General features: G+C 45.0%; 1 protein-coding gene across 5 annotated transcripts in view; it reads right to left on the bottom strand.

Moving 5' to 3' along the window:
* Positions 1–18485, bottom strand: part of ASAP2 (ArfGAP with SH3 domain, ankyrin repeat and PH domain 2) — a 65865-nt gene that overhangs the window by 4970 nt on the left and 42410 nt on the right. For all 5 annotated transcript variants that reach the window (XM_053458825.1, XM_053458827.1, XM_053458829.1 and 2 more), the window contains exons 8-21: positions 15592–15667; positions 13399–13485; positions 7866–7969; positions 7711–7780; positions 7129–7216; positions 6318–6366; positions 5142–5308; positions 2788–2921; positions 2530–2624; positions 2250–2439; positions 1761–1846; positions 1449–1564; positions 837–904; positions 410–523 (exon numbers count right to left, since the gene is read on the bottom strand). In XM_053458825.1, coding sequence (XP_053314800.1) covers positions 410–523; positions 837–904; positions 1449–1564; positions 1761–1846; positions 2250–2439; positions 2530–2624; positions 2788–2921; positions 5142–5308; positions 6318–6366; positions 7129–7216; positions 7711–7780; positions 7866–7969; positions 13399–13485; positions 15592–15667 — 1444 coding nt within the window. The remainder of the gene's footprint in view (positions 1–409; positions 524–836; positions 905–1448; positions 1565–1760; positions 1847–2249; positions 2440–2529; positions 2625–2787; positions 2922–5141; positions 5309–6317; positions 6367–7128; positions 7217–7710; positions 7781–7865; positions 7970–13398; positions 13486–15591; positions 15668–18485) is intronic.

The raw sequence follows: 18485 nt of genomic DNA, 5'->3' as shown, positions 1-18485 counted from the left end.
ACGACAATACATTAGAGTCCGTTGGTCATATGCTTGCTTTCCTTGTCTTAAAGGCGCACAGCCCCTTCTAATGCAGGCTATGGGGGCAGTGCTGAGTAGCCCCCCATAGTGTAAATGGTCCAGATGAGGAGATCAAAGATCTGTAAACAGCCCATTGAACAGCAGGACTCCAGAGGGCCTGATCACCTAAAAGGGTGATGTGTCCCTCCGGTTTGTACACACCCCTCAATGTGCGAATGCGCAGAAAAGTGTTGCCTTGGTGGCAGTGCTAACATTTAAAAGGAAAATTACTCAAAGTACTTTAATATGCATTCTTCATTGTTGGGGCTGCACGGGACTCTGTGTTGCTCCCAACAACATTCAGATTGTTTCTATACATACTGACTAAAATGAGATTTTACAATGGTACCTGTGTCTTTTCATCCACGTCGTCATCGCTTTCATCCAGATCCATGTTGTGGAGCCTCCACTCATACTCAACGTGAACGTGGGAATTAAATCTGCCGGTCAGCGCCTGCATCAGCTGAAAAATGCGCAGAACGACATGTAACGTCTACAAAAGCTACGCGCGGAAACACACAACGAAGAATCTCAGAATACACAGAATATTTATATATGGCGGAAAATACCATGAATGTGAACTTTACTCGAGAGCTCTGATGGCCAGTGAACTAGCCAGGAAAGTGCCAACTGATAAATAGTGCTTTAAGATGAAGATACAATTAAGGTACAATTATTACTTTATTAACGTTACAGAAAGAAGTTGCGTGTATGTATATATATATATGTGTGTGTGTGTGTCTGTGTGTGCGCGCGTATTAAATTATATGACGCACCAGGTCTTCGCACTGCGTATGTTTCAGTCTCTTGGCTATATCCAGTGAAGTCTCTCCTGCTTCGTTGGCTGCAATCCACAAAGACAGAAAAGGCTGTTAGTCGGCTACAGGACCGGGAACACCAATTAACAATTTCCAGCATCACAAACAGAAACACAATAAACACAATTTATGCGTGATATCTAAGGCTGATAGATACCCTGACGAACACCAGGAAAAAAGCGCGTGGCTGACGGAGGGGGAGCTCCTACTGATACGAGTATAAATGAGGTTCCCTTCTGATGTCACGATCACCAAAATATCGTACATTGATGAGATACCCGGCTGTGTCATCAGATTTCAGCATTAAAGTATTAGCGATGACTCAATCACAGACGATTAAAGGAACACTCCATCCCCATTCCATGTTTTGGATTCTGACGCATTTTCCTCCATGCAAATCGATGCAGGATTTCTTTAGGAAATAAGACTTTAACCCCCCCAGTTGTTCCGGCAGAAGGCAGGAAGTGTACTTAAGTCTCCTGAGATAAGCGTGACTAGCGGCAGCCAATGGCGTGTAAGTCTCTGTTAAATAAGAGCTGAACCCCCGGGAGCACCGCATTCAGCACGTACCGATTTCTATGGAGGCTTTGCCCCTGAGCAGGAGTTTAAGGCACTCGGCGTTGTCCGTTAGGCAGCAGTAGTGGAGCGCTGTGCTGCCTTTCACAGTCTGTTTGTCTAAATTCCCACTGAAAGACAAAAAACACACAGAATGAACAAAGTGACGCTCTGCCGCCGGTCTGGGGGCTGCTACCCGGCCCCTTTCTATAGTATGATGGACGGGCTAGCGTGCCAATGACATAGTGGCACAGAAGCTAGGGAAGGATACATTGGGACCATATATTCGCATTAAACTAATCTAGCCCAAAAATGAATAAATCTCACCTATTCTGTACCAGAAAATCCACTATGTGCAGAGAAGTGCGGTCAACGGATCTGACTGCGAGGTGGAGGGCCGTTTCTCCTTGTTCCTAGAAGAAGGAGAATATAAACACTCGAAATCCACATCCCACCCTTTAAACGTAAAGCCCCCTGCACAGCAGATACCGGACATAGCTTTTGTTTAGCATTTGTAAAATTAACTTATTGGAACAAAATAAAGCACCCTTTGCAGCATTTCGTTATCCAGACTCATTTCATGTCCCTACTTCCTTTACAACATCAAGCCGTACTTGGATATTTGTCTTGTTTTACTGTTCGTCACAATTATAAAATGCACTTATTACAGCCGCTTCTGCCAGCCAAAAAACATAGCTACTCGGTCCATGTCAAGCACATACACATCACGCTCCAATCACCGCGCACGCTGAAGAAGCCCTTGTCGAGTGGCGTGGGCTGTAGGTGTGTCGGTGTAACTGCTGTCGGTGTACTCACATGTCCGTTAGCCAGAGGAATGGTCTCGGTAAGATCCACACCATCCGCGTGCAGCTGTATCAGTGCAAATATGTCTCTCATTTTCACCGCTTCACAGAGGCTGTGCAGCTTTGACGTGTTATCGACGTATTTTTTCCTCGCGTACCTCCGCTCGATGTATTTCGCCGTAATGTAGTCTTTCCTGGCATTCCTGAAACAGTGAGAGTAGATCACGGGACGATCGATACGTAGGGGATGTTTAGACGCCCCCCCCCCGTTTAACGAGCTGCCGTATACTTACATATCGCTGCTGTGAGATGGCTTCACGGCTTCATCGACAGGCAGAGAAAACTCCATTACCTCGTTAAATCCAGAATTCCCGATATTCTTGGCAAGCTGAAGGGGGCGACACAGAAAGAAGCGTTGCAGCCCAGAACACACAAGGAAAGTAAAGTTTTTACGGCAAAACATTATTTTTTGATAGCAGATAGTGAGAAAGATTATCCAGACGACTACTAAAGGAACCCGCAGAGTGATTGACGATAACGTAAGTATATACCAAGAGCTCAGAAGTCCCCAAGACGTCCAGTGTGAGTGACTGTATTCTCGAGTAGTGCACACCCAGCTCCCGGTGAATCCCCGAGCACTCAATACATGTCAATATACCCAAGTTTGTGGAAAGCCAAGTGGGATCTATGGAAGAGATAAAATAAAGACTAGGTCAGGATTAATAGGCATTCTCAGACGGTTACTATGGTGATAAAGACGTCTTTGTGAATGGTCAGATCAGGGAGTACGGGGCGATTAAGCGATTATACGTATAAACACCAGGATTCCGACACAAAACGCCAAGGTCAACTTCCAAGAACGGAGTCATCTCAAGGAACCTGCTGCTTGATGTAGAGCTAGAGCCACGTTTATCCGGCCAATATCCGTATCGGCGCAGTGCGTTCTCCCGCCGGACCCCGGGCCACGGAATGGAATATGAGAAATCCTATCAGGCCTCTTGGAAAGGCGATGCTACCAGGAATGAGAGCTCTTGGATACAGACAGATGCTTTATCTAAGTCTGGATCGCAGCCAGAGGAGAAGGGAGAAAGTTCTGAAGATCGTGGACAACGGAATTAAAGGGGAGCCCAGTCTTTGTTCTCGGCATGTTTTGTAGAAGCGTATCATACAATGCTTTAACAAATTGAGAGAGCCTGAACCTGCGCAGGGAGGGCAGATGCTGCCAGAGAACGAGCAGCTTTTTTGGGGGGTAAATGCAGCCTGGATGTCACTAAAGCCGGGGATCTGTGAAGCCGCCATGGTTTGTTTCACTGACTGGAAGCAAAAACATGGGTAGAGTTCTTTGGGCTTTACACGGCACTATGAATATTTGGCCGGACACCCACCCGTATAAGAATAAGAGAGAAACCGAACAAGTCCTGCTTTTTCTACATTGTGAGATGTTACGCAATGTTTTTCTACACAAACAAGTAATTCCAGTTTCGCAGAAGGGGTTAATTAAGCACTTGCTGAGCTCTGCTATAAAGCCAGGCGCGACATGCTTTGGTGGCGCTCAACAATAACACACAGAAAGACTTGCGACATGTAACTACAGTGACTTTAACCGTGAATGTCTTATAATACACAAGCTTCAATGCTATGGACATCGCGGGGAGTTCTCAGGTTTTACCCTACAGGGATTTATTCGCTAAATGATGCATTATGAAGGACCAGTCATTCTAGTTTATCCGGCAATAAATCTTAAATGCTTAAATCAGTCCATGAAATCTCACTGATTTATCTATACATTGTACATGACCAAAGACGAGTCTATGGCTTTTTATACAGGTATTCAGGGTCACACAGTCTGGAGCGACTCCTTCATATTCTGACCATCGCATGTCATGCTCTATCACATCGCAATCACATACTTGAATACAGGTGACTTAGTTCACATTATCAGCACCTCCTGACAAGTCATTGGCTTCATCAGGACTGTTTTGTTCATTTGTTGTCACAATGAAAAAGTCCACGCAGTAGAATCTCTACGGTGAACTATTAAAGAGCCAACACTCAAAGAATCTCAGGGTTTGCTCATTTAGAGGGTCCCTAGAGAAACCCTCCTTAAAACACGTATCAGGCACCTGCTTTATACCTGCAGACGGGTAGAGAGGGTATCGCAGACGGGTAGAGAGGGTATCGCAGACGGGTAGAGAGGGTATCGCAGACGGGTAGAGAGGGTATCGCAGACGGGTAGAGAGGGTATCGCAGACGGGTAGAGAGGGTATCGCAGACGGGTAGAGAGGGTATCGCAGACGGGTAGAGAGGGTATCGCAGACGGGTAGAGAGGGTATCGCAGACGGGTAGAGAGGGTATCGCAGACTGGTAGAGAGGGTATCGCAGACGGGTAGAGAGGGTATCGCAGACGGGTAGAGAGGGTATCTCAGACAGGTAGAGAGGGTATTGCAGACGGGTAGAGAGGGTATTGCAGACGGGTAGAGAGGGTATCGCAGACGGGTAGAGAAGGTATCGCAGACGGGTAGAGAGGGTATCGCAGACGGGTAGAGAGGGTATCGCAGACGGGTAGAGAGGGTATCGCAGACGGGTAGAGAGGGTATCGCAGACGTGTAGAGAGGGTATTGCAGACGGGTAGCGAGGGTATCGCAGACTGGTAGAGAGGGTATCGCAGACTGGTAGAGAGGGTATCGCAGACGGGTAGAGAGGGTATCGCAGACTGGTAGAGAGGGTATCGCAGACGGGTAGAGAGGGTATCGCAGACGGGTAGAGAGGGTATCGCAGACGGGTAGAGAGGGTATTGCAGATGGGTAGCGAGGGTATCGCAGACGGGTAGAGAGGGTATCGCAGACGGGTAGAGAGGGTATCGCAGACGGGTAGAGAGGGTATCGCAGACGGGTAGAGAGGGTACCTGGAGCTCCGCAGTCGCAGCACACGTCGTTCCCCGGCATTCTCTGGATATCCGATATGATTTCCTTGGTGAGTTCTTGCACGATGTTGTTCTCGCCTGTATTGTGGTCTCCTTTGAACGCATTGTTCAGGGCTTCTTCTTTGCTGTTCTGGAGCACCGACATCCATCTAAAACGCAGAGAGAATTATCACAAGGCTTCTTTCAGATATCTAGCTGTATGAGGCGGTCAGTAATCACAAGACACCCTCCAGAAACAAATGGGATTTCACCCAAGGTGCAAACATGTCTGCTCTGACACCCCACATAGTAGTGATGGCAGCGACACAATATGGGTCTGGTAGCGGACCCACAAGAGGCAGCATTAACCGCTATGGCGGGTGTAATAAAACACGCCGCGGAGGACGCTCTGATCTCTCTCTGCCCTCCTTCGACAGTCTACCAAAGATGAACTGAGACCCTACATGTGACCGACTCGATACACCTACAGCCCCCGAAACCCCGAAGCCAGCAGCGCATGCAAACCTCGTACTGTATCCTCATTCCCAAGCCTGCAACAGACACTGAAGATACGGATTCCATCCATTTCACCCCAAAAAAGGATTATAAGATAAGCAATAAGATGGCATCTCCAAAACGCCCAAAGTGCACACTGACACCACACGGCTTCTTACAAATAAGCGTTTTATTGACCTTTACGGGTTACCTATTAGCACTGAAATGATTGTGCCTAAAGGTGCAGTTTCCATGGTAACCTCTAGGTGGAGAAAACAGCAAAAAAAAAACCACCTAAAGCCCTCTCTACAAAAACCAGCAGCAGATGAGCTGGATATGAACGGCCGCACACTGCGCAAGCATAAAAGCACCGCCTGGCGTCTCATACCCAGCCGCCGGCCTTAAAGTGCCGGGACCGCCTCATCATACCCAGTCCTCCCCTGCGGCTCCCACAGCGTTATCAGAAGCTGAAGGGATGATCCCATAATCTAACTCAAGCAAAGACCCCCGTCTGTGTTATAACCGCGGCTTCTGCATAAAAAACACTTCTTCTCCCCCAATAGTCTGACAGTAACCGTTACTAAACCTTCGATTCATCAGCTTGATTCCAAATGATAAAAACTCATACCAAGGCTTGAAAATAACAAATCATTTAAAATGCAGACGGCTCGGCTGCAGACTCACATTTGGCATTCCTGCTCGTCCTCCGCCTGGAAGTGATACGTCCGATCATCTGTAGCAAAACACAAGCATCGAGCGGCATAAATATTTCAGAATGTCGCGGGCCGCGTGCCAAAGCGATCGCCCCGCGTGCCCACGGTATACCTCCATCTTTATGCGCAGTTCGCACAATATGTAGCTACGCATAGAGCCAAAGTCTAAAGGAAGCCCACCCAAAAACCTGAAGTGACAACGAAATTAGGAGAATTTGCCACGGACCCCCAAAAATGAGTTAGCAGGGGGGGGGGTCAGAAGCTTTATTAAACTTGTTAAACGCTCCTCAGAATGAAGTGGGCGAGGAAGCACATTTTGCAGGTTGGGAGATACCGGTGAACGGGTATAAGAATAAGAAAGCTGATAAATATCATAAATGTGTACGTCTATCGCACCGGCCGTATCACCAGCAAACACACAGAATGTAATACTATGTAAAGCTCCATTTACAGAAAGAGCGTTGTGTGCACATGCGCAGCCCCGCATCATCCTACAAGGCGGTGCATTCCGGAGACATACCGAGTGCATCGTGGAGCCACAGACACCACTTGCTAGAAAATCCGAAGCGTAAACGTATGTATACTTGAGTTATAAATTAGTCTAGTGCAACACAGCAACGCTGATGCCCCTTGGTTTTGTATAAGATGACATTAACCCTTCACGTTCTATGTAATGAGAACCCCTACCAGCTTCCGGGGCCACAATACAAACCGGGTGCCCCGATCCTGTCTACTCCTAGGGAGCCTTATAACATAACAATGACATCTTCAGGCAGACTTACGAGAGATGAGATCGAAATTCTTTTTCTCCTCCGGGTTAGTTTTCACTTGGCAGGTCAGCAGGTTTAGCTTTGCGGGAGGGATATTGGCCTAAAACCAAAAGATGATACGCAGTCATAAACGGATCTGTGTGACTTGTTGGTGTTATTTCTTGTGCAGAAGACAATGTGGTTGCCACAGGCTTATTGCCTAGGGCAGTGGATCCAGGAAGGCAGCGGCCCCCTGGGTCACTTCACTAGTGGCCAGTCACCCTAATAGGACATCAGCCTCTCAATGGGCTGGTTGGGAGGTGAAAAAACCTCCCTTGAAGCGGCTCTAGATGTATAATGGAGTGCATAGACCTCCATTGTATTGTTTCCATAGATATGATGTCATAGCCCAGAACTCCAAACGAAGAAGCCTCACAGCAGAACAAGAGGTCCTCTGAGGTTTGGCAGAGCATCGGGGAGAGTTGGGGGCTGCCCTGGATCCCCCCTAGACCAGTGACCCCCCCCAAATACAGCACTGGGTATATATGTGAAATACACGGATAAACATACCAATAATCTTTATCTTGAGGCTGGGACTTGGCAGGACATACTTACTGTGCCATGGGATATGGTGAGATATCCATTCTTCACCGAGCATTTCCTCTTCTGCCAAACTTTTCTTAACCTAGGAAAGAATTGCTCCGTTTTAATGCTGCTAAATTACAACGCACCAGGACGTCAATAGACGAGTGTCGGCGGCAGCGAGTTACCCGTCGCTCTTCTTGTAGAGGAAGCCGTTTCTCTCCGTGCCGTGCTCCTTGTTCCCTTGCGGTTGGTGTAAGCTGTAGGCCGTGCTCTGGCGGATCTGAGAATCCTGGTAAATAAAAACGTGGAGAACAGACGATTCCTTTTATTACAACACGTTCTCGCTGGCCCACCGTAGCCCGTACAGTAATGGACACCGCAGGTAAACGGTCTGGGGCGTGTACAACGCTACGGAATTTGATGGCGCTATATAAAACAATAAATAAAAAAAAATAAATAATAATAATATGTCCTCTGACGCCTCAAGTAGGGGTGAAAGCCTCATATTTCATTAAATCGCCCTCCCTTGCAAATACAAGCAAGCCAGCTGGAAAAGGGGATACGGAGAGGAAGGTAAACACGTGAAACCCATACATGATAAAATACCAGGAGAATGATATAGAAATGTAACACGTAAAGGTGCTGTTCCACTTACTCTACTGAATTTTCACATTCAATACCTAGATGTGTATTAGAAACGTCATCCCTGGTGCCCACATTTTTTGGGGGAAATTTTGCCTCATTCATAATTTTCCAGGGAATGCTTAATTATCATCAGATTCAAGAGCAGACGCTGAAAGGCGGGGGCCGTAAAAATAAAAAAATAACTCAAATCCTTCTGGGTTACTTTTTGTGTGATTATAACTTAATAGAAAAAATAAATGACAGATCTGCCAAGGTTTACGTGCGTAACATGCCAGAGAACGCAATTATAATAAATGCATCAAACATCCAGAACAAAGCAAAAAAAAAAAAAAATGCTACCAATTTTCCATTCCCTTGATAATTCCTCCATAAGCACACAGCAAAGTAATACCCAGGGCTCCCATAACTCCCATCGCCATCAGCCGTCATTATTTTTTTAACGGACACGCTAGCCAGTGACGGCGGTACGAATGTCCCTTAAATAATACGCACGATCATCAGTTTAACCAAGTCCCTGCGGGAGAGAAAGCGTTCGCGTTGATTCCGTATCGATCTCTCTGCGGTAACCGGATGATGCTTTTAGGGTACAGCTCAGCAGATTGAGGATATATATATATAAGAACGCGCCTAGTTAAATCTGTAATAAAAAGGGCTAATCAATGCCCTAATTAAATGAAGTGCTTTGGTAATGCGCGTTTTAAACCTGCGCAGAGTGCACTGCTGATAATTCATTCCCCGGCAGTGAATACGGAATACAGCGGGGATCTTCGTGTATAAACGCATAGCGTGCGGGGAAGATGTTTCAAGAGAGCACGGCCACAGATCCATTTCAGGCTCAAAGTAGATGCCAGGGTCAGGCTTTACAATCCAAACCTAATCATCATTGGGAATCAATAGGTTAAAGATCTGAGCGTGTCCAACCGCACAGCAGAGCTTTCCATGTCCCAGCGCCATGTTACGTGTGGCACATGGTTCATCTCTCAATAATAAGACAGACCCGACCGGTATTTAGGACAATTGGATGTCAGTTTTCAGCTAAAAAGGCTTTATTTTCTAGCAACTTTTATTGCGTCACCAAAAGGAAGACCTCAGCGTATGGTTTGCAGGACTGAGATTCTTTTGGGTTAGCATTAGAAGCATCATTCCTGTACTGCTGGACGTCCAAACCCTTCCTGGAAATAGGTCTTTAAATCACGTACAATTTTGCCTCATTCCTATTTTTTTTTGTAATTTCATGTGACACAAAAGTAGGCATAGGCTGTTACCATAGAAACAGAACAGTGTTCTTAAATATTTACTGTTCATCCTCAATTAAACCTACAGAGGAAAAAATGAAATCCCACCTCTTCTGATGACTTGCTGCTTCGCATACTAGACGCTAGAGCTATTACTGATCGAGTGGAACAAGTGGAACAGAACCTTTACAATGTGATAAACACATAAAGCACTAAACGTTACTAAACGTTACTTACACCAAATTCTCTATTTTAAAATTATACATTTCTGATTACTTTTGAAAGATGCTTTAGAATCGTTTACATTGAGAAATCATAGATACGGAATGCAATAAACTCTTCGAAGACTACGAGGACTTTCCTATCAGCGTCGTGCAAAGGACTGCGTGCAGCGTTCTCGGCCGGTAAATGTTCTGTGACACGGCTGATGGCACATCCGGTATTTTGGAAATCATGAATGTGTCGGGTGCAGGTTGTTCATACCGCCCCAGTCTATGGTCTAAGAGATCGTTCTAACAAGGTGATCTTTGCTTCCAGGAAAGCGGTGGCTTCTTGCCTCCGTTGCCTCCCTGATGAGTTCCGTCTCCTCTTGACTTCCATCCTTGCATTTCTGGTTTCTCTAGGGTTTTGCTCACAGCTGTTTGGCTTTGTTGGAAAGTCTCGGCGTAATACAATCTTTAAACTGCCACCGGCGGCTGCTGCTTTAATCCCCTGTGGTTACTGCCACCAGCGCTTTCGTTTAACCCGCTCCATGCCAAATGGCTCACCAAAGCATAAACGTGGTGAGCTTTACTGGGACATCTGCCATTACCGCCTCCCCACCTGCTACAAACTGACTGGCAAGGGCACATCTTCTGTACCCCAACGCCTCCGCATGGCCACAGAGAGCAAAGATCTATATATTTCATATCCACTAGCCCAGGGCCTGCTTTTGGCATTCTGCATATTTGGCTGCCTAGTGATAAGGAATGGTTATGAACGCATTCAGGAAGGGGACATCATCGAGTTAGGGACTGATGAAAGGGGAACGCGCTCAGCCATGCCATTACAGCTTTAGTCTTCTCCTTCCACGGCCAACTGCTTCTCATTCCTGTTTATTCCCACCGTGTTGGTATCAAAGCCAGAATATCTGCATTGCAGTTGCGTTGTAACACTTTTTATTGGACTAACATGTTATTTTAGGACAGGTTTGTGAGAGGTTTTGATAAAGAGAGGTAGATACCTTCTCAACAGCTTGTCCTAAAAATGATAGGTCAGTCCAAGGAAAATGTATCACTACGGACTGAAATACTTCATTCATAGAACTGTTACACCACAAACACGGACGCATAAAACGGGAAGAAGTTCTTTGAGTTGTAAATATAAACACCAGAAGAAGAGGCCTCCAAAAACTTTACTATACATTTTTCTAAGCTAAATAAAAAGGTCTCAGATTTGGAGAAGGACTCATTTTTCTCTTGGGCTAATAGGACTTATTTTTCTTATTAAATCCAAAACAGCGCGAGGTTCCCAGCAGGCAGTCCATTCACACGCTTCCACGCACGCTTTGGAGCAGGTCAGCGGCTGCCGTCACGGGAGGTTTGTGGCAATGAGTCTGATTTTATCACCGTCCACATCAGCAAACAGAACGAGCTTTCCTTTCGCATAGTTTGGCACTTAGGGCTTTCTCACCAATATAACCCCCGTCCAAAATGTAATATCCCCCGAGATATGCCCCAAAATAAGAGATGTAAACATATGGAGCGGTTCCCATGTTTTGCAGGAGTCTTCTTCCCTAGACAGTTGATATTTACAACACTTCCATCTTTCTTACCTTAATACAATTGTGTCATAATACACCGCGAATTGGGCTCACGCCTGGATTTTGTGTCCATGAAGCACAACGGGGAAGCAACGCTAGTCGTTGTACAAGCACACAGAGTGACAACATTTCCCGAGGTTATAAAAACAATGGTTACCCTCAAGACTAAAGGATCACCACATGAATGTTCTTCCTGGGCAAAAACGCAAGCTAGGAGCCCACGCGTAAAATGTGTTATGGTTTTGGGGTCACTTCTAGACATAGGGTTAATTACAAACGTGACTAATGAAGAGGACACTGGAAATACTGCATACATTGTATGGTACGGTTCAAGAACAGACATGCACACAACAGGAATGATCATGGAAAGCATGTTCTACAACAAATCAGTAACTGAATAGAACACTTACTCTTCTAGACTTCGGTCACAAAAGGTACGAGCGTTTCAAGGGGGGAAAAAGAGACAACAGAAAACACATTCTTGAGTTACGGCACGGTTAATCTCTCAGCACATCAGTCTGCATCATGATCGAGACTCAACATTTATAATCTTTATAAGAAACATATCAGACCCCCCCAAAATATCAGTCTCTCGGGTATTGGCAGCGCTGGTATCTGTATGTGTATGTGTGCTACATCCGCTCTGGATAGTAATAAGGGGTTTTCATGCGTGGGGTTTATATGTACAGTCTGATTTCTGGTAACACTTTACTCTGATTGACTTTGTGTTTTTATTGTACTGTGAACAGGCTTCATATTCTTTAACGGAGCTTCACAGACTGACTCCTGGATGCCATATTCACAATAAATGGCCAAGGATGGCCGAGGTTTCAATGCATGCTTTGTCTCTTGGAAAGAAAGGCAAGCTAGTCTAGTGTTTCCCTGATCCCTAATGTCACCTACTTTCCATCAATGTGCCAGAGCGTTACTCCGGGACACGGCGAGGAAAGAGTGCAAGGGTGAATTTGTGTTCTAAATACATGCGTGAAATGCCTTGGTTTGGAACCTGCGGCGTTTCATGATCTTCTCCTGTAACAGACGCCCCTAGGGCAGCAGAACGCAGGTCTTTCATTTAAACCAACCTTCTAAATCCCGGCTGGCCTTTAAGTACAATAGGAAAATAATAACAGCTGCAGACCAGAGCTGGCATTTTGAAGGTAATCTATCAAAGCATTGTGTTTTCAGAGCGTTAGAACTGCATCGTAACATAATTACATATATGTTTGAGACAGTCCCTGTAATTAACCACAGAAATATAAACGCACAGACAATTGCTATACAAACATTGATCTCCTTATACTTATTGAGCTCATGGTGAATATATGTAAAACATTCCTTGATTTTCTGGTTCAGTTACACGCTCCCCTACTGCACCTCTTACCCGAGTTTTGTCTAAAGGCTGTCTTGTACAGCGGGCAATTACTTTCAAGGGATCCATGTATAAAGTGGATATAGAGACAAAAGGTGATCATTGTTGACCTTATTCGCCTACCCAGAATCCCTTGTGGTTGTGGCAGCGCCATGAGATTTCTGAGGGAAAAACAAGCCTTCTGACCTGTCTGGTGTCTGTAGATGAGTGTGTAATAATGCTTCTACTACCTCTTAATTTTAAGTGGAAGGGTTTTCCATCACCTTTATCAACCATACCTTTGGTTATTGGTTATTGGTAAGCTCCCCTAATGACCCTGTATTAGATTCTGGTTAGTGACAGCCATGTTTATATCACTGAAAAATACATTCTGGGTAAACCCCAATATCTCACTAGCCTAATAATAAGACAAACAGGCACGGTCATGGGGTACTAACAACAAATGCTGGATGGGCCACCTATGTGTGTGTGTGGGGTCCAATAAAAAATGGCAGCTTCTGGTCCCAGTCCTGCTATTTAACGAATGCAGATCCAAGACCCAGAAAGCGATTCATGTGCCTACGGAGATCCGGAAAGCATTGAGCGCCAAGGGAGGTACTGAATGCCATGGCTGACACGCTCAAAGGCCATCAACAGCAACGGGTGGATTATTTATGTGACCGGCTCACCTCCTTTTGCTCCACTTGCAGTGCAGTTTTTAGGATATCTCTAAGCTGGCTCAGCTGTTTTCTTTCTTCGTCTTGGACCTGTTTGATCTGTAAAGAAATATTTATGTATTAATGCATTTAATGCATGCTTCTCCAGCCTTTCTGCGTTATCTTGGACTTCCACGTGCCGATCAGGTACCCAGAACTGAAGTTCTCCAGGCAGACTAAGCCTGTGTCCTTCGGTAGTAGTGCTTAACAAGGTTCATCCAGCTGCCTGGATCACATCGCGTAGGATCACAAGAGCCGGAAAAAGCGCATAATATGCATAATATCGGCTTTCACAAGCGAGACCCCATTAATTCTAAGTGATTTCGGGCTGTGGCTTGGCACGGCCATCCCTTGGTCTGCGCTGCCAACACAAATCTACAACAAGGCTGTCATTAGAAAAATAATGTCCTCTCCCTGATCTTCTAAAAACAAAAAGACATATGGGCTCATTTATGAGCCTTTCTGGCCTATTCCAACTTCACTTCAAGACATTTCAGCCAAATCTGTGGATTTTGTCAATTCCGAGAAACAGTGGGGTCTGCTGTAACCCCTAAAATGGGGGGTGAAGGGGTTACTATTATTATTTATTGTTTTATATGGCACCATCATATTCCGCAGCGGTGTACGATGGAGCCGAGCGCTAGCAGCAAACCCAGTTACTTCTGCTATTGTCAGCACATCACTAGACTGTACTGAAGAATCATACGGGGAAAAAAAAGGAAAAATAAGAAATAAAAGTTATGAAAAAGCTACACGGTCATGTAATGTGGTTTTCGCAGCTGGTCGGACATGATTCACTACAGATGTTATCTAAAGAGCCATTTTTACCACAAAAGTTAAAGAAAATGCTTTAAACCTGTAGTAATCATATTTTCCCTTTGACCAGGGACATTTCGGGAAAAGCCACATTTAAAAAAAATATTAGAAACATACAATTTGATGGCAGATAAGAACCATTCGACTCGTCTTGTCGGCCTCCTGATGTAAGGGATCCAGACCTTAATCAGTCAGGACAGCCATATCCCTGTCCCATCGCTCTTTCGCATCTACCACCCCTACTGCTGCCCCGTGTGACGTGCGCCCAGTCAAAGGGGCATCTGCTCCCCCGAATGCAGCTCTCATTGTATATACAGTAACGTTATGCCACATATCACTACAAACAAAACGCACAGGCAGATTTACCACAATCATCATTTACTGAATAATGTGTCACTCCGGGTGCCCTGCATTCCGGAATCAAAAACATTCTGCAGGTAGTGGAAGGCTGTACACTGACAACATTACCCTCATCAATATATATATATATATATATATATATATATATATATATATATATATATATGCAGAAGGCAGTCATATTGCATTATATTATATATAAAAAGTGATTCAGGTGCAAAGTTTTAAAACTGTCCACCATAGCAACTAACTGGACCATTCCATTACATCTGACTGTTACTGGACCATTCCATTACATCTGACTGTTACTGGACCATTCCATTACATCTGACTGTTACTGGACCATTCCATTACATCTGACTGTTACTGGACCATTCCATTACATCTGACTGTTACTGGCCCATTCCATTACATCTGACTGTTACTGGACCATTCCATTACATCTGACTGTTACTGGACCATTCCATCGGTTGCTTTGGGGGAAATACTGTATCACTTACCAAACCTCATTCCCTTTTTATCCAGAACCCCATACGAAATGTGAAGGCGGATAATATCTCTCCAATCCCGTCTAGTCTACTCTTCAACCTGTAGTAAATCCTCAAACCTTCTGTCTTTTAATGTGTTTAAGACAGGCGCTCATAAGAGTATACTTTACTGCACTGAACTATTATCTTAGATTAAAAAATACAAGCAGGTCTCTCTGCCAGAATCCCTTGACATTAACTAATGCATGTTCCGTGAACAATGCTATATGTACTGCTATAGGTCTAAAAAATATGTTCATATATGATGTCATATTTCTGCTCAAGAATATGTCCAGATGTGTTCTGCAAGCCGGTCTGCTGGTAACACGCTGAGCATTACTGAGGACCACTGGCGACAGGCTTTCCTTGTCCCTTCCACATGGACATGGTCTTTTTATAAATGCTAGTAACTACTCAAGGCAGCTCAATACTCACTTATATTAAAAATGAAACGCAAACTCACCGTGTGGAGATCTGTCGAAAGTTTTTCAATGGACGGTTTCAGGCTTTCAACAGCTTTGAGTCCATCTTGGAAAAAGCTACATGAAAAGAGCAGAAACGTTATAGCGAAACCAGCTAAGAAACAGCTCACCGTTACCTGCGATACAGAAATATACCCAGAACTGGGTCGTCGGAGCTGCTATAATAGCGCCAGGGAGGATCTGCGGCCAGGGATGGACAAACCCCAACGCAGTCAGTAGTATGTTTTGGAGCCACGGCTCAATAACATCAAGTGATTTTTAAAAGAGATCCATGAACCCAGAAAGCTGTGTATTTGGTTAATGCTGCCTCATCCTGGGGTGATGAAAGTAGCTTTCAAATCTACACCCAGTAGCAGCATGTGTGTATGTATGTGTGTGTATGTGTGAGTGTGTATGTGTGTGTATGTGTGTGTGTTAGCTTAAACCAGAATTCCTTATAAAACTCCCTCCTGCACCCATCACGGATTCCGCCAAGGAGCTGGTATGGATACCACCAACCATCCATCCATCCCTTCCCGATGGAGTTATCGCCTCGGGCGCAGTAGGTTATGTATGAAGCACAGCATGCACGAGGGCTTCGGTGATGATTATACTGTATACAGATTACCGGAACTACGCATGCCGTTTTTTTTTAGCTATGCTACGGTGATTTTGATTCTTGAAAGTCCATCGTTGGATTAGGTTTGCGGCTTCACGTGGGGATTCTTGCCCTTGAATTTTTTTTTCGCCCGCTGGAAGTTATTTTCCGGGCCGGACATACCGTAGTGAGTTATTCATTCTTATTTGTGTTTCTAGATACGTTAGTCGATCACCATTACAAGATCAGCACCTTTGGATAAGCCGCGCCAATCACTTAATAAGCCGCTCACCCTCTTTTGAAACGACATGCTTTTTATATTATGTACGACATATCATCAGAATGGGTTTAATTGCATTTGTTGGTTTCCAGAATAAATAATAATTATGACCCACCTTATTATTCTGTTTAGAAGGGTGTATGCAAAGTAATGGCATTTAAAGGGCCTGGAGCCATGTAATGCAAAATTACATGTTATAGAAGGGGATATTGGGGACAGATCCCTGAAATAAATGGTCCTATCTGCCTCTTTAAGTGCCCACGGAGCGCAATACACAGCTATTGGTTTGCTGAGCTAATTCTAGAAGTTAACCATTAGTAGTTAAAGAGTTAAACACACACCCCAAGGTTATTTATGCAGAAATGAACTCACAATATATAGCTGAACCATGCTATAAAAAAGTCCTCGGTGATCCTAATGCATAGAAACACGTTCCAAAAAAAACCCCACTTAGCAAATGAGTTTTCTTTACGTATTGCTTTGGCAGCAGCGAGCTCCACGTCTGCGACACGGTAATCCCATTACCGGATCCATTTACACAATTAGATTTTCAGTTCAGGGATGCGGAAACAGAATTGAATTTGTTAAAAGGAAGCAATCGTTGCAGCGGGGAGAAAACAAAACGGTAACACTTTAAAAGCCGCGCAAAGGATCTGAAGCATCTAAATCAATGTAAGACGGGGCATATTCACTAAATGTTATGCAAAGCAAACAAAAGTGGGGGGTAGAGGCCGGCCATAAACCCATATTTGCTGTTAGGAGAAGCTATGGATGCGAGAGAGGAGACGGCTCAAAGTGCAATAGGGGGACCAAAGGAGAGAGAACCTCATTGCAACATCCCCATAGGCATTTGGATGTTATTTGTGTTAAAGAATAAGCTGCCTTCCCTAAAATGAAAGAATCTCCCCATTTTCTGCACGTAAGGGTAGGGCGGCTGCCTAAGGCCCAGTCTCACCTGCGACCTTGGCCCCTCAACAGCTGTCTAGGCCTGGAGGTGGAGGTCATCAACGGGAGATAAGGTTCTGTGAAGCCGCCGGCACCCACCTCCAGCGCTACACCACCGGGGATGGAGGAGATTGTGGAGCCCCCGGGGCCCAGGTCCTAACGTTATGAAAAGAACCAACCTGCTCGATATTCACCAACGCAACAACAGTCACCGTGACACCAACTTTTTTAGAGTCCGTTGGGGAGAAACATAAGCCACGGCCTTTATCGGCTGTGCTCCGGTTAGAATTCTGCCATTAAACTAGTGATAACTTGCACTTCTAACCGGGAGAATGCATCCATCGGAGCAGACATACTAAATTATTCCTCCTCATTAAGTGAATTGTGCCTGTTTGGGTTCTAGCAGCCTTTTTATGGGATGAGACTGTTCAGGCCAGCTTGATCCACGCTTTCAAAGGGTTAAAACATTTGCTTATTTTTAAATAAAATGCCATCAAAGCAAACAAACAAAAATTGATGGACCCCCAAAAAAATTAGTTAAAATGAATTTAATTGCTTAAGTACTTAGAAGAAGTTTCCATTTAATCTTTTAAACGTGGAACATAGTGCCTGAGTAATAAACACCCCTCGATGCCTTTATTAGCGGCATGCTGCGCATTATAAACATCTGGAATCGTGCCTTGATATTTCCGAGCGCTTTCTGCTGATCCGTCCCATTATATCCGTACGCCGAGATGTCCCGGGCAGCCATCGCCAGCTGCATCTGCTCTTAAATACATTTTTATTAAGTTGTGTTTTGCCATCAGGACCCGGTGTAGTAAATCTCAGGGATCATTTTAAGCCTAGTACCGACCCCGGGTATTTAATTACATGGGATCTGCAGTAATACCCTTAAGCCGGACTCCTCTGTCACCGTTCCCGGCTCAATGTGTGACCTGCCTTATTAGACGGAGCAATTACCAGGTACAGCTATGGGCTTTCTTGTCTGCCGTCTACGTGTTCGGAGCATCGCGTAATTAAAACGCAGGTGGCTTGGACCGCTGTATTCATTCTTCTGCGTAGAACACACATGA

Source organism: Spea bombifrons, chromosome 3, assembly GCF_027358695.1.
Source record: "Spea bombifrons isolate aSpeBom1 chromosome 3, aSpeBom1.2.pri, whole genome shotgun sequence".
Classification (NCBI taxonomy): domain Eukaryota; kingdom Metazoa; phylum Chordata; class Amphibia; order Anura; family Pelobatidae; genus Spea; species Spea bombifrons.
This window is presented reverse-complemented; position numbering and strand designations above follow the sequence as displayed.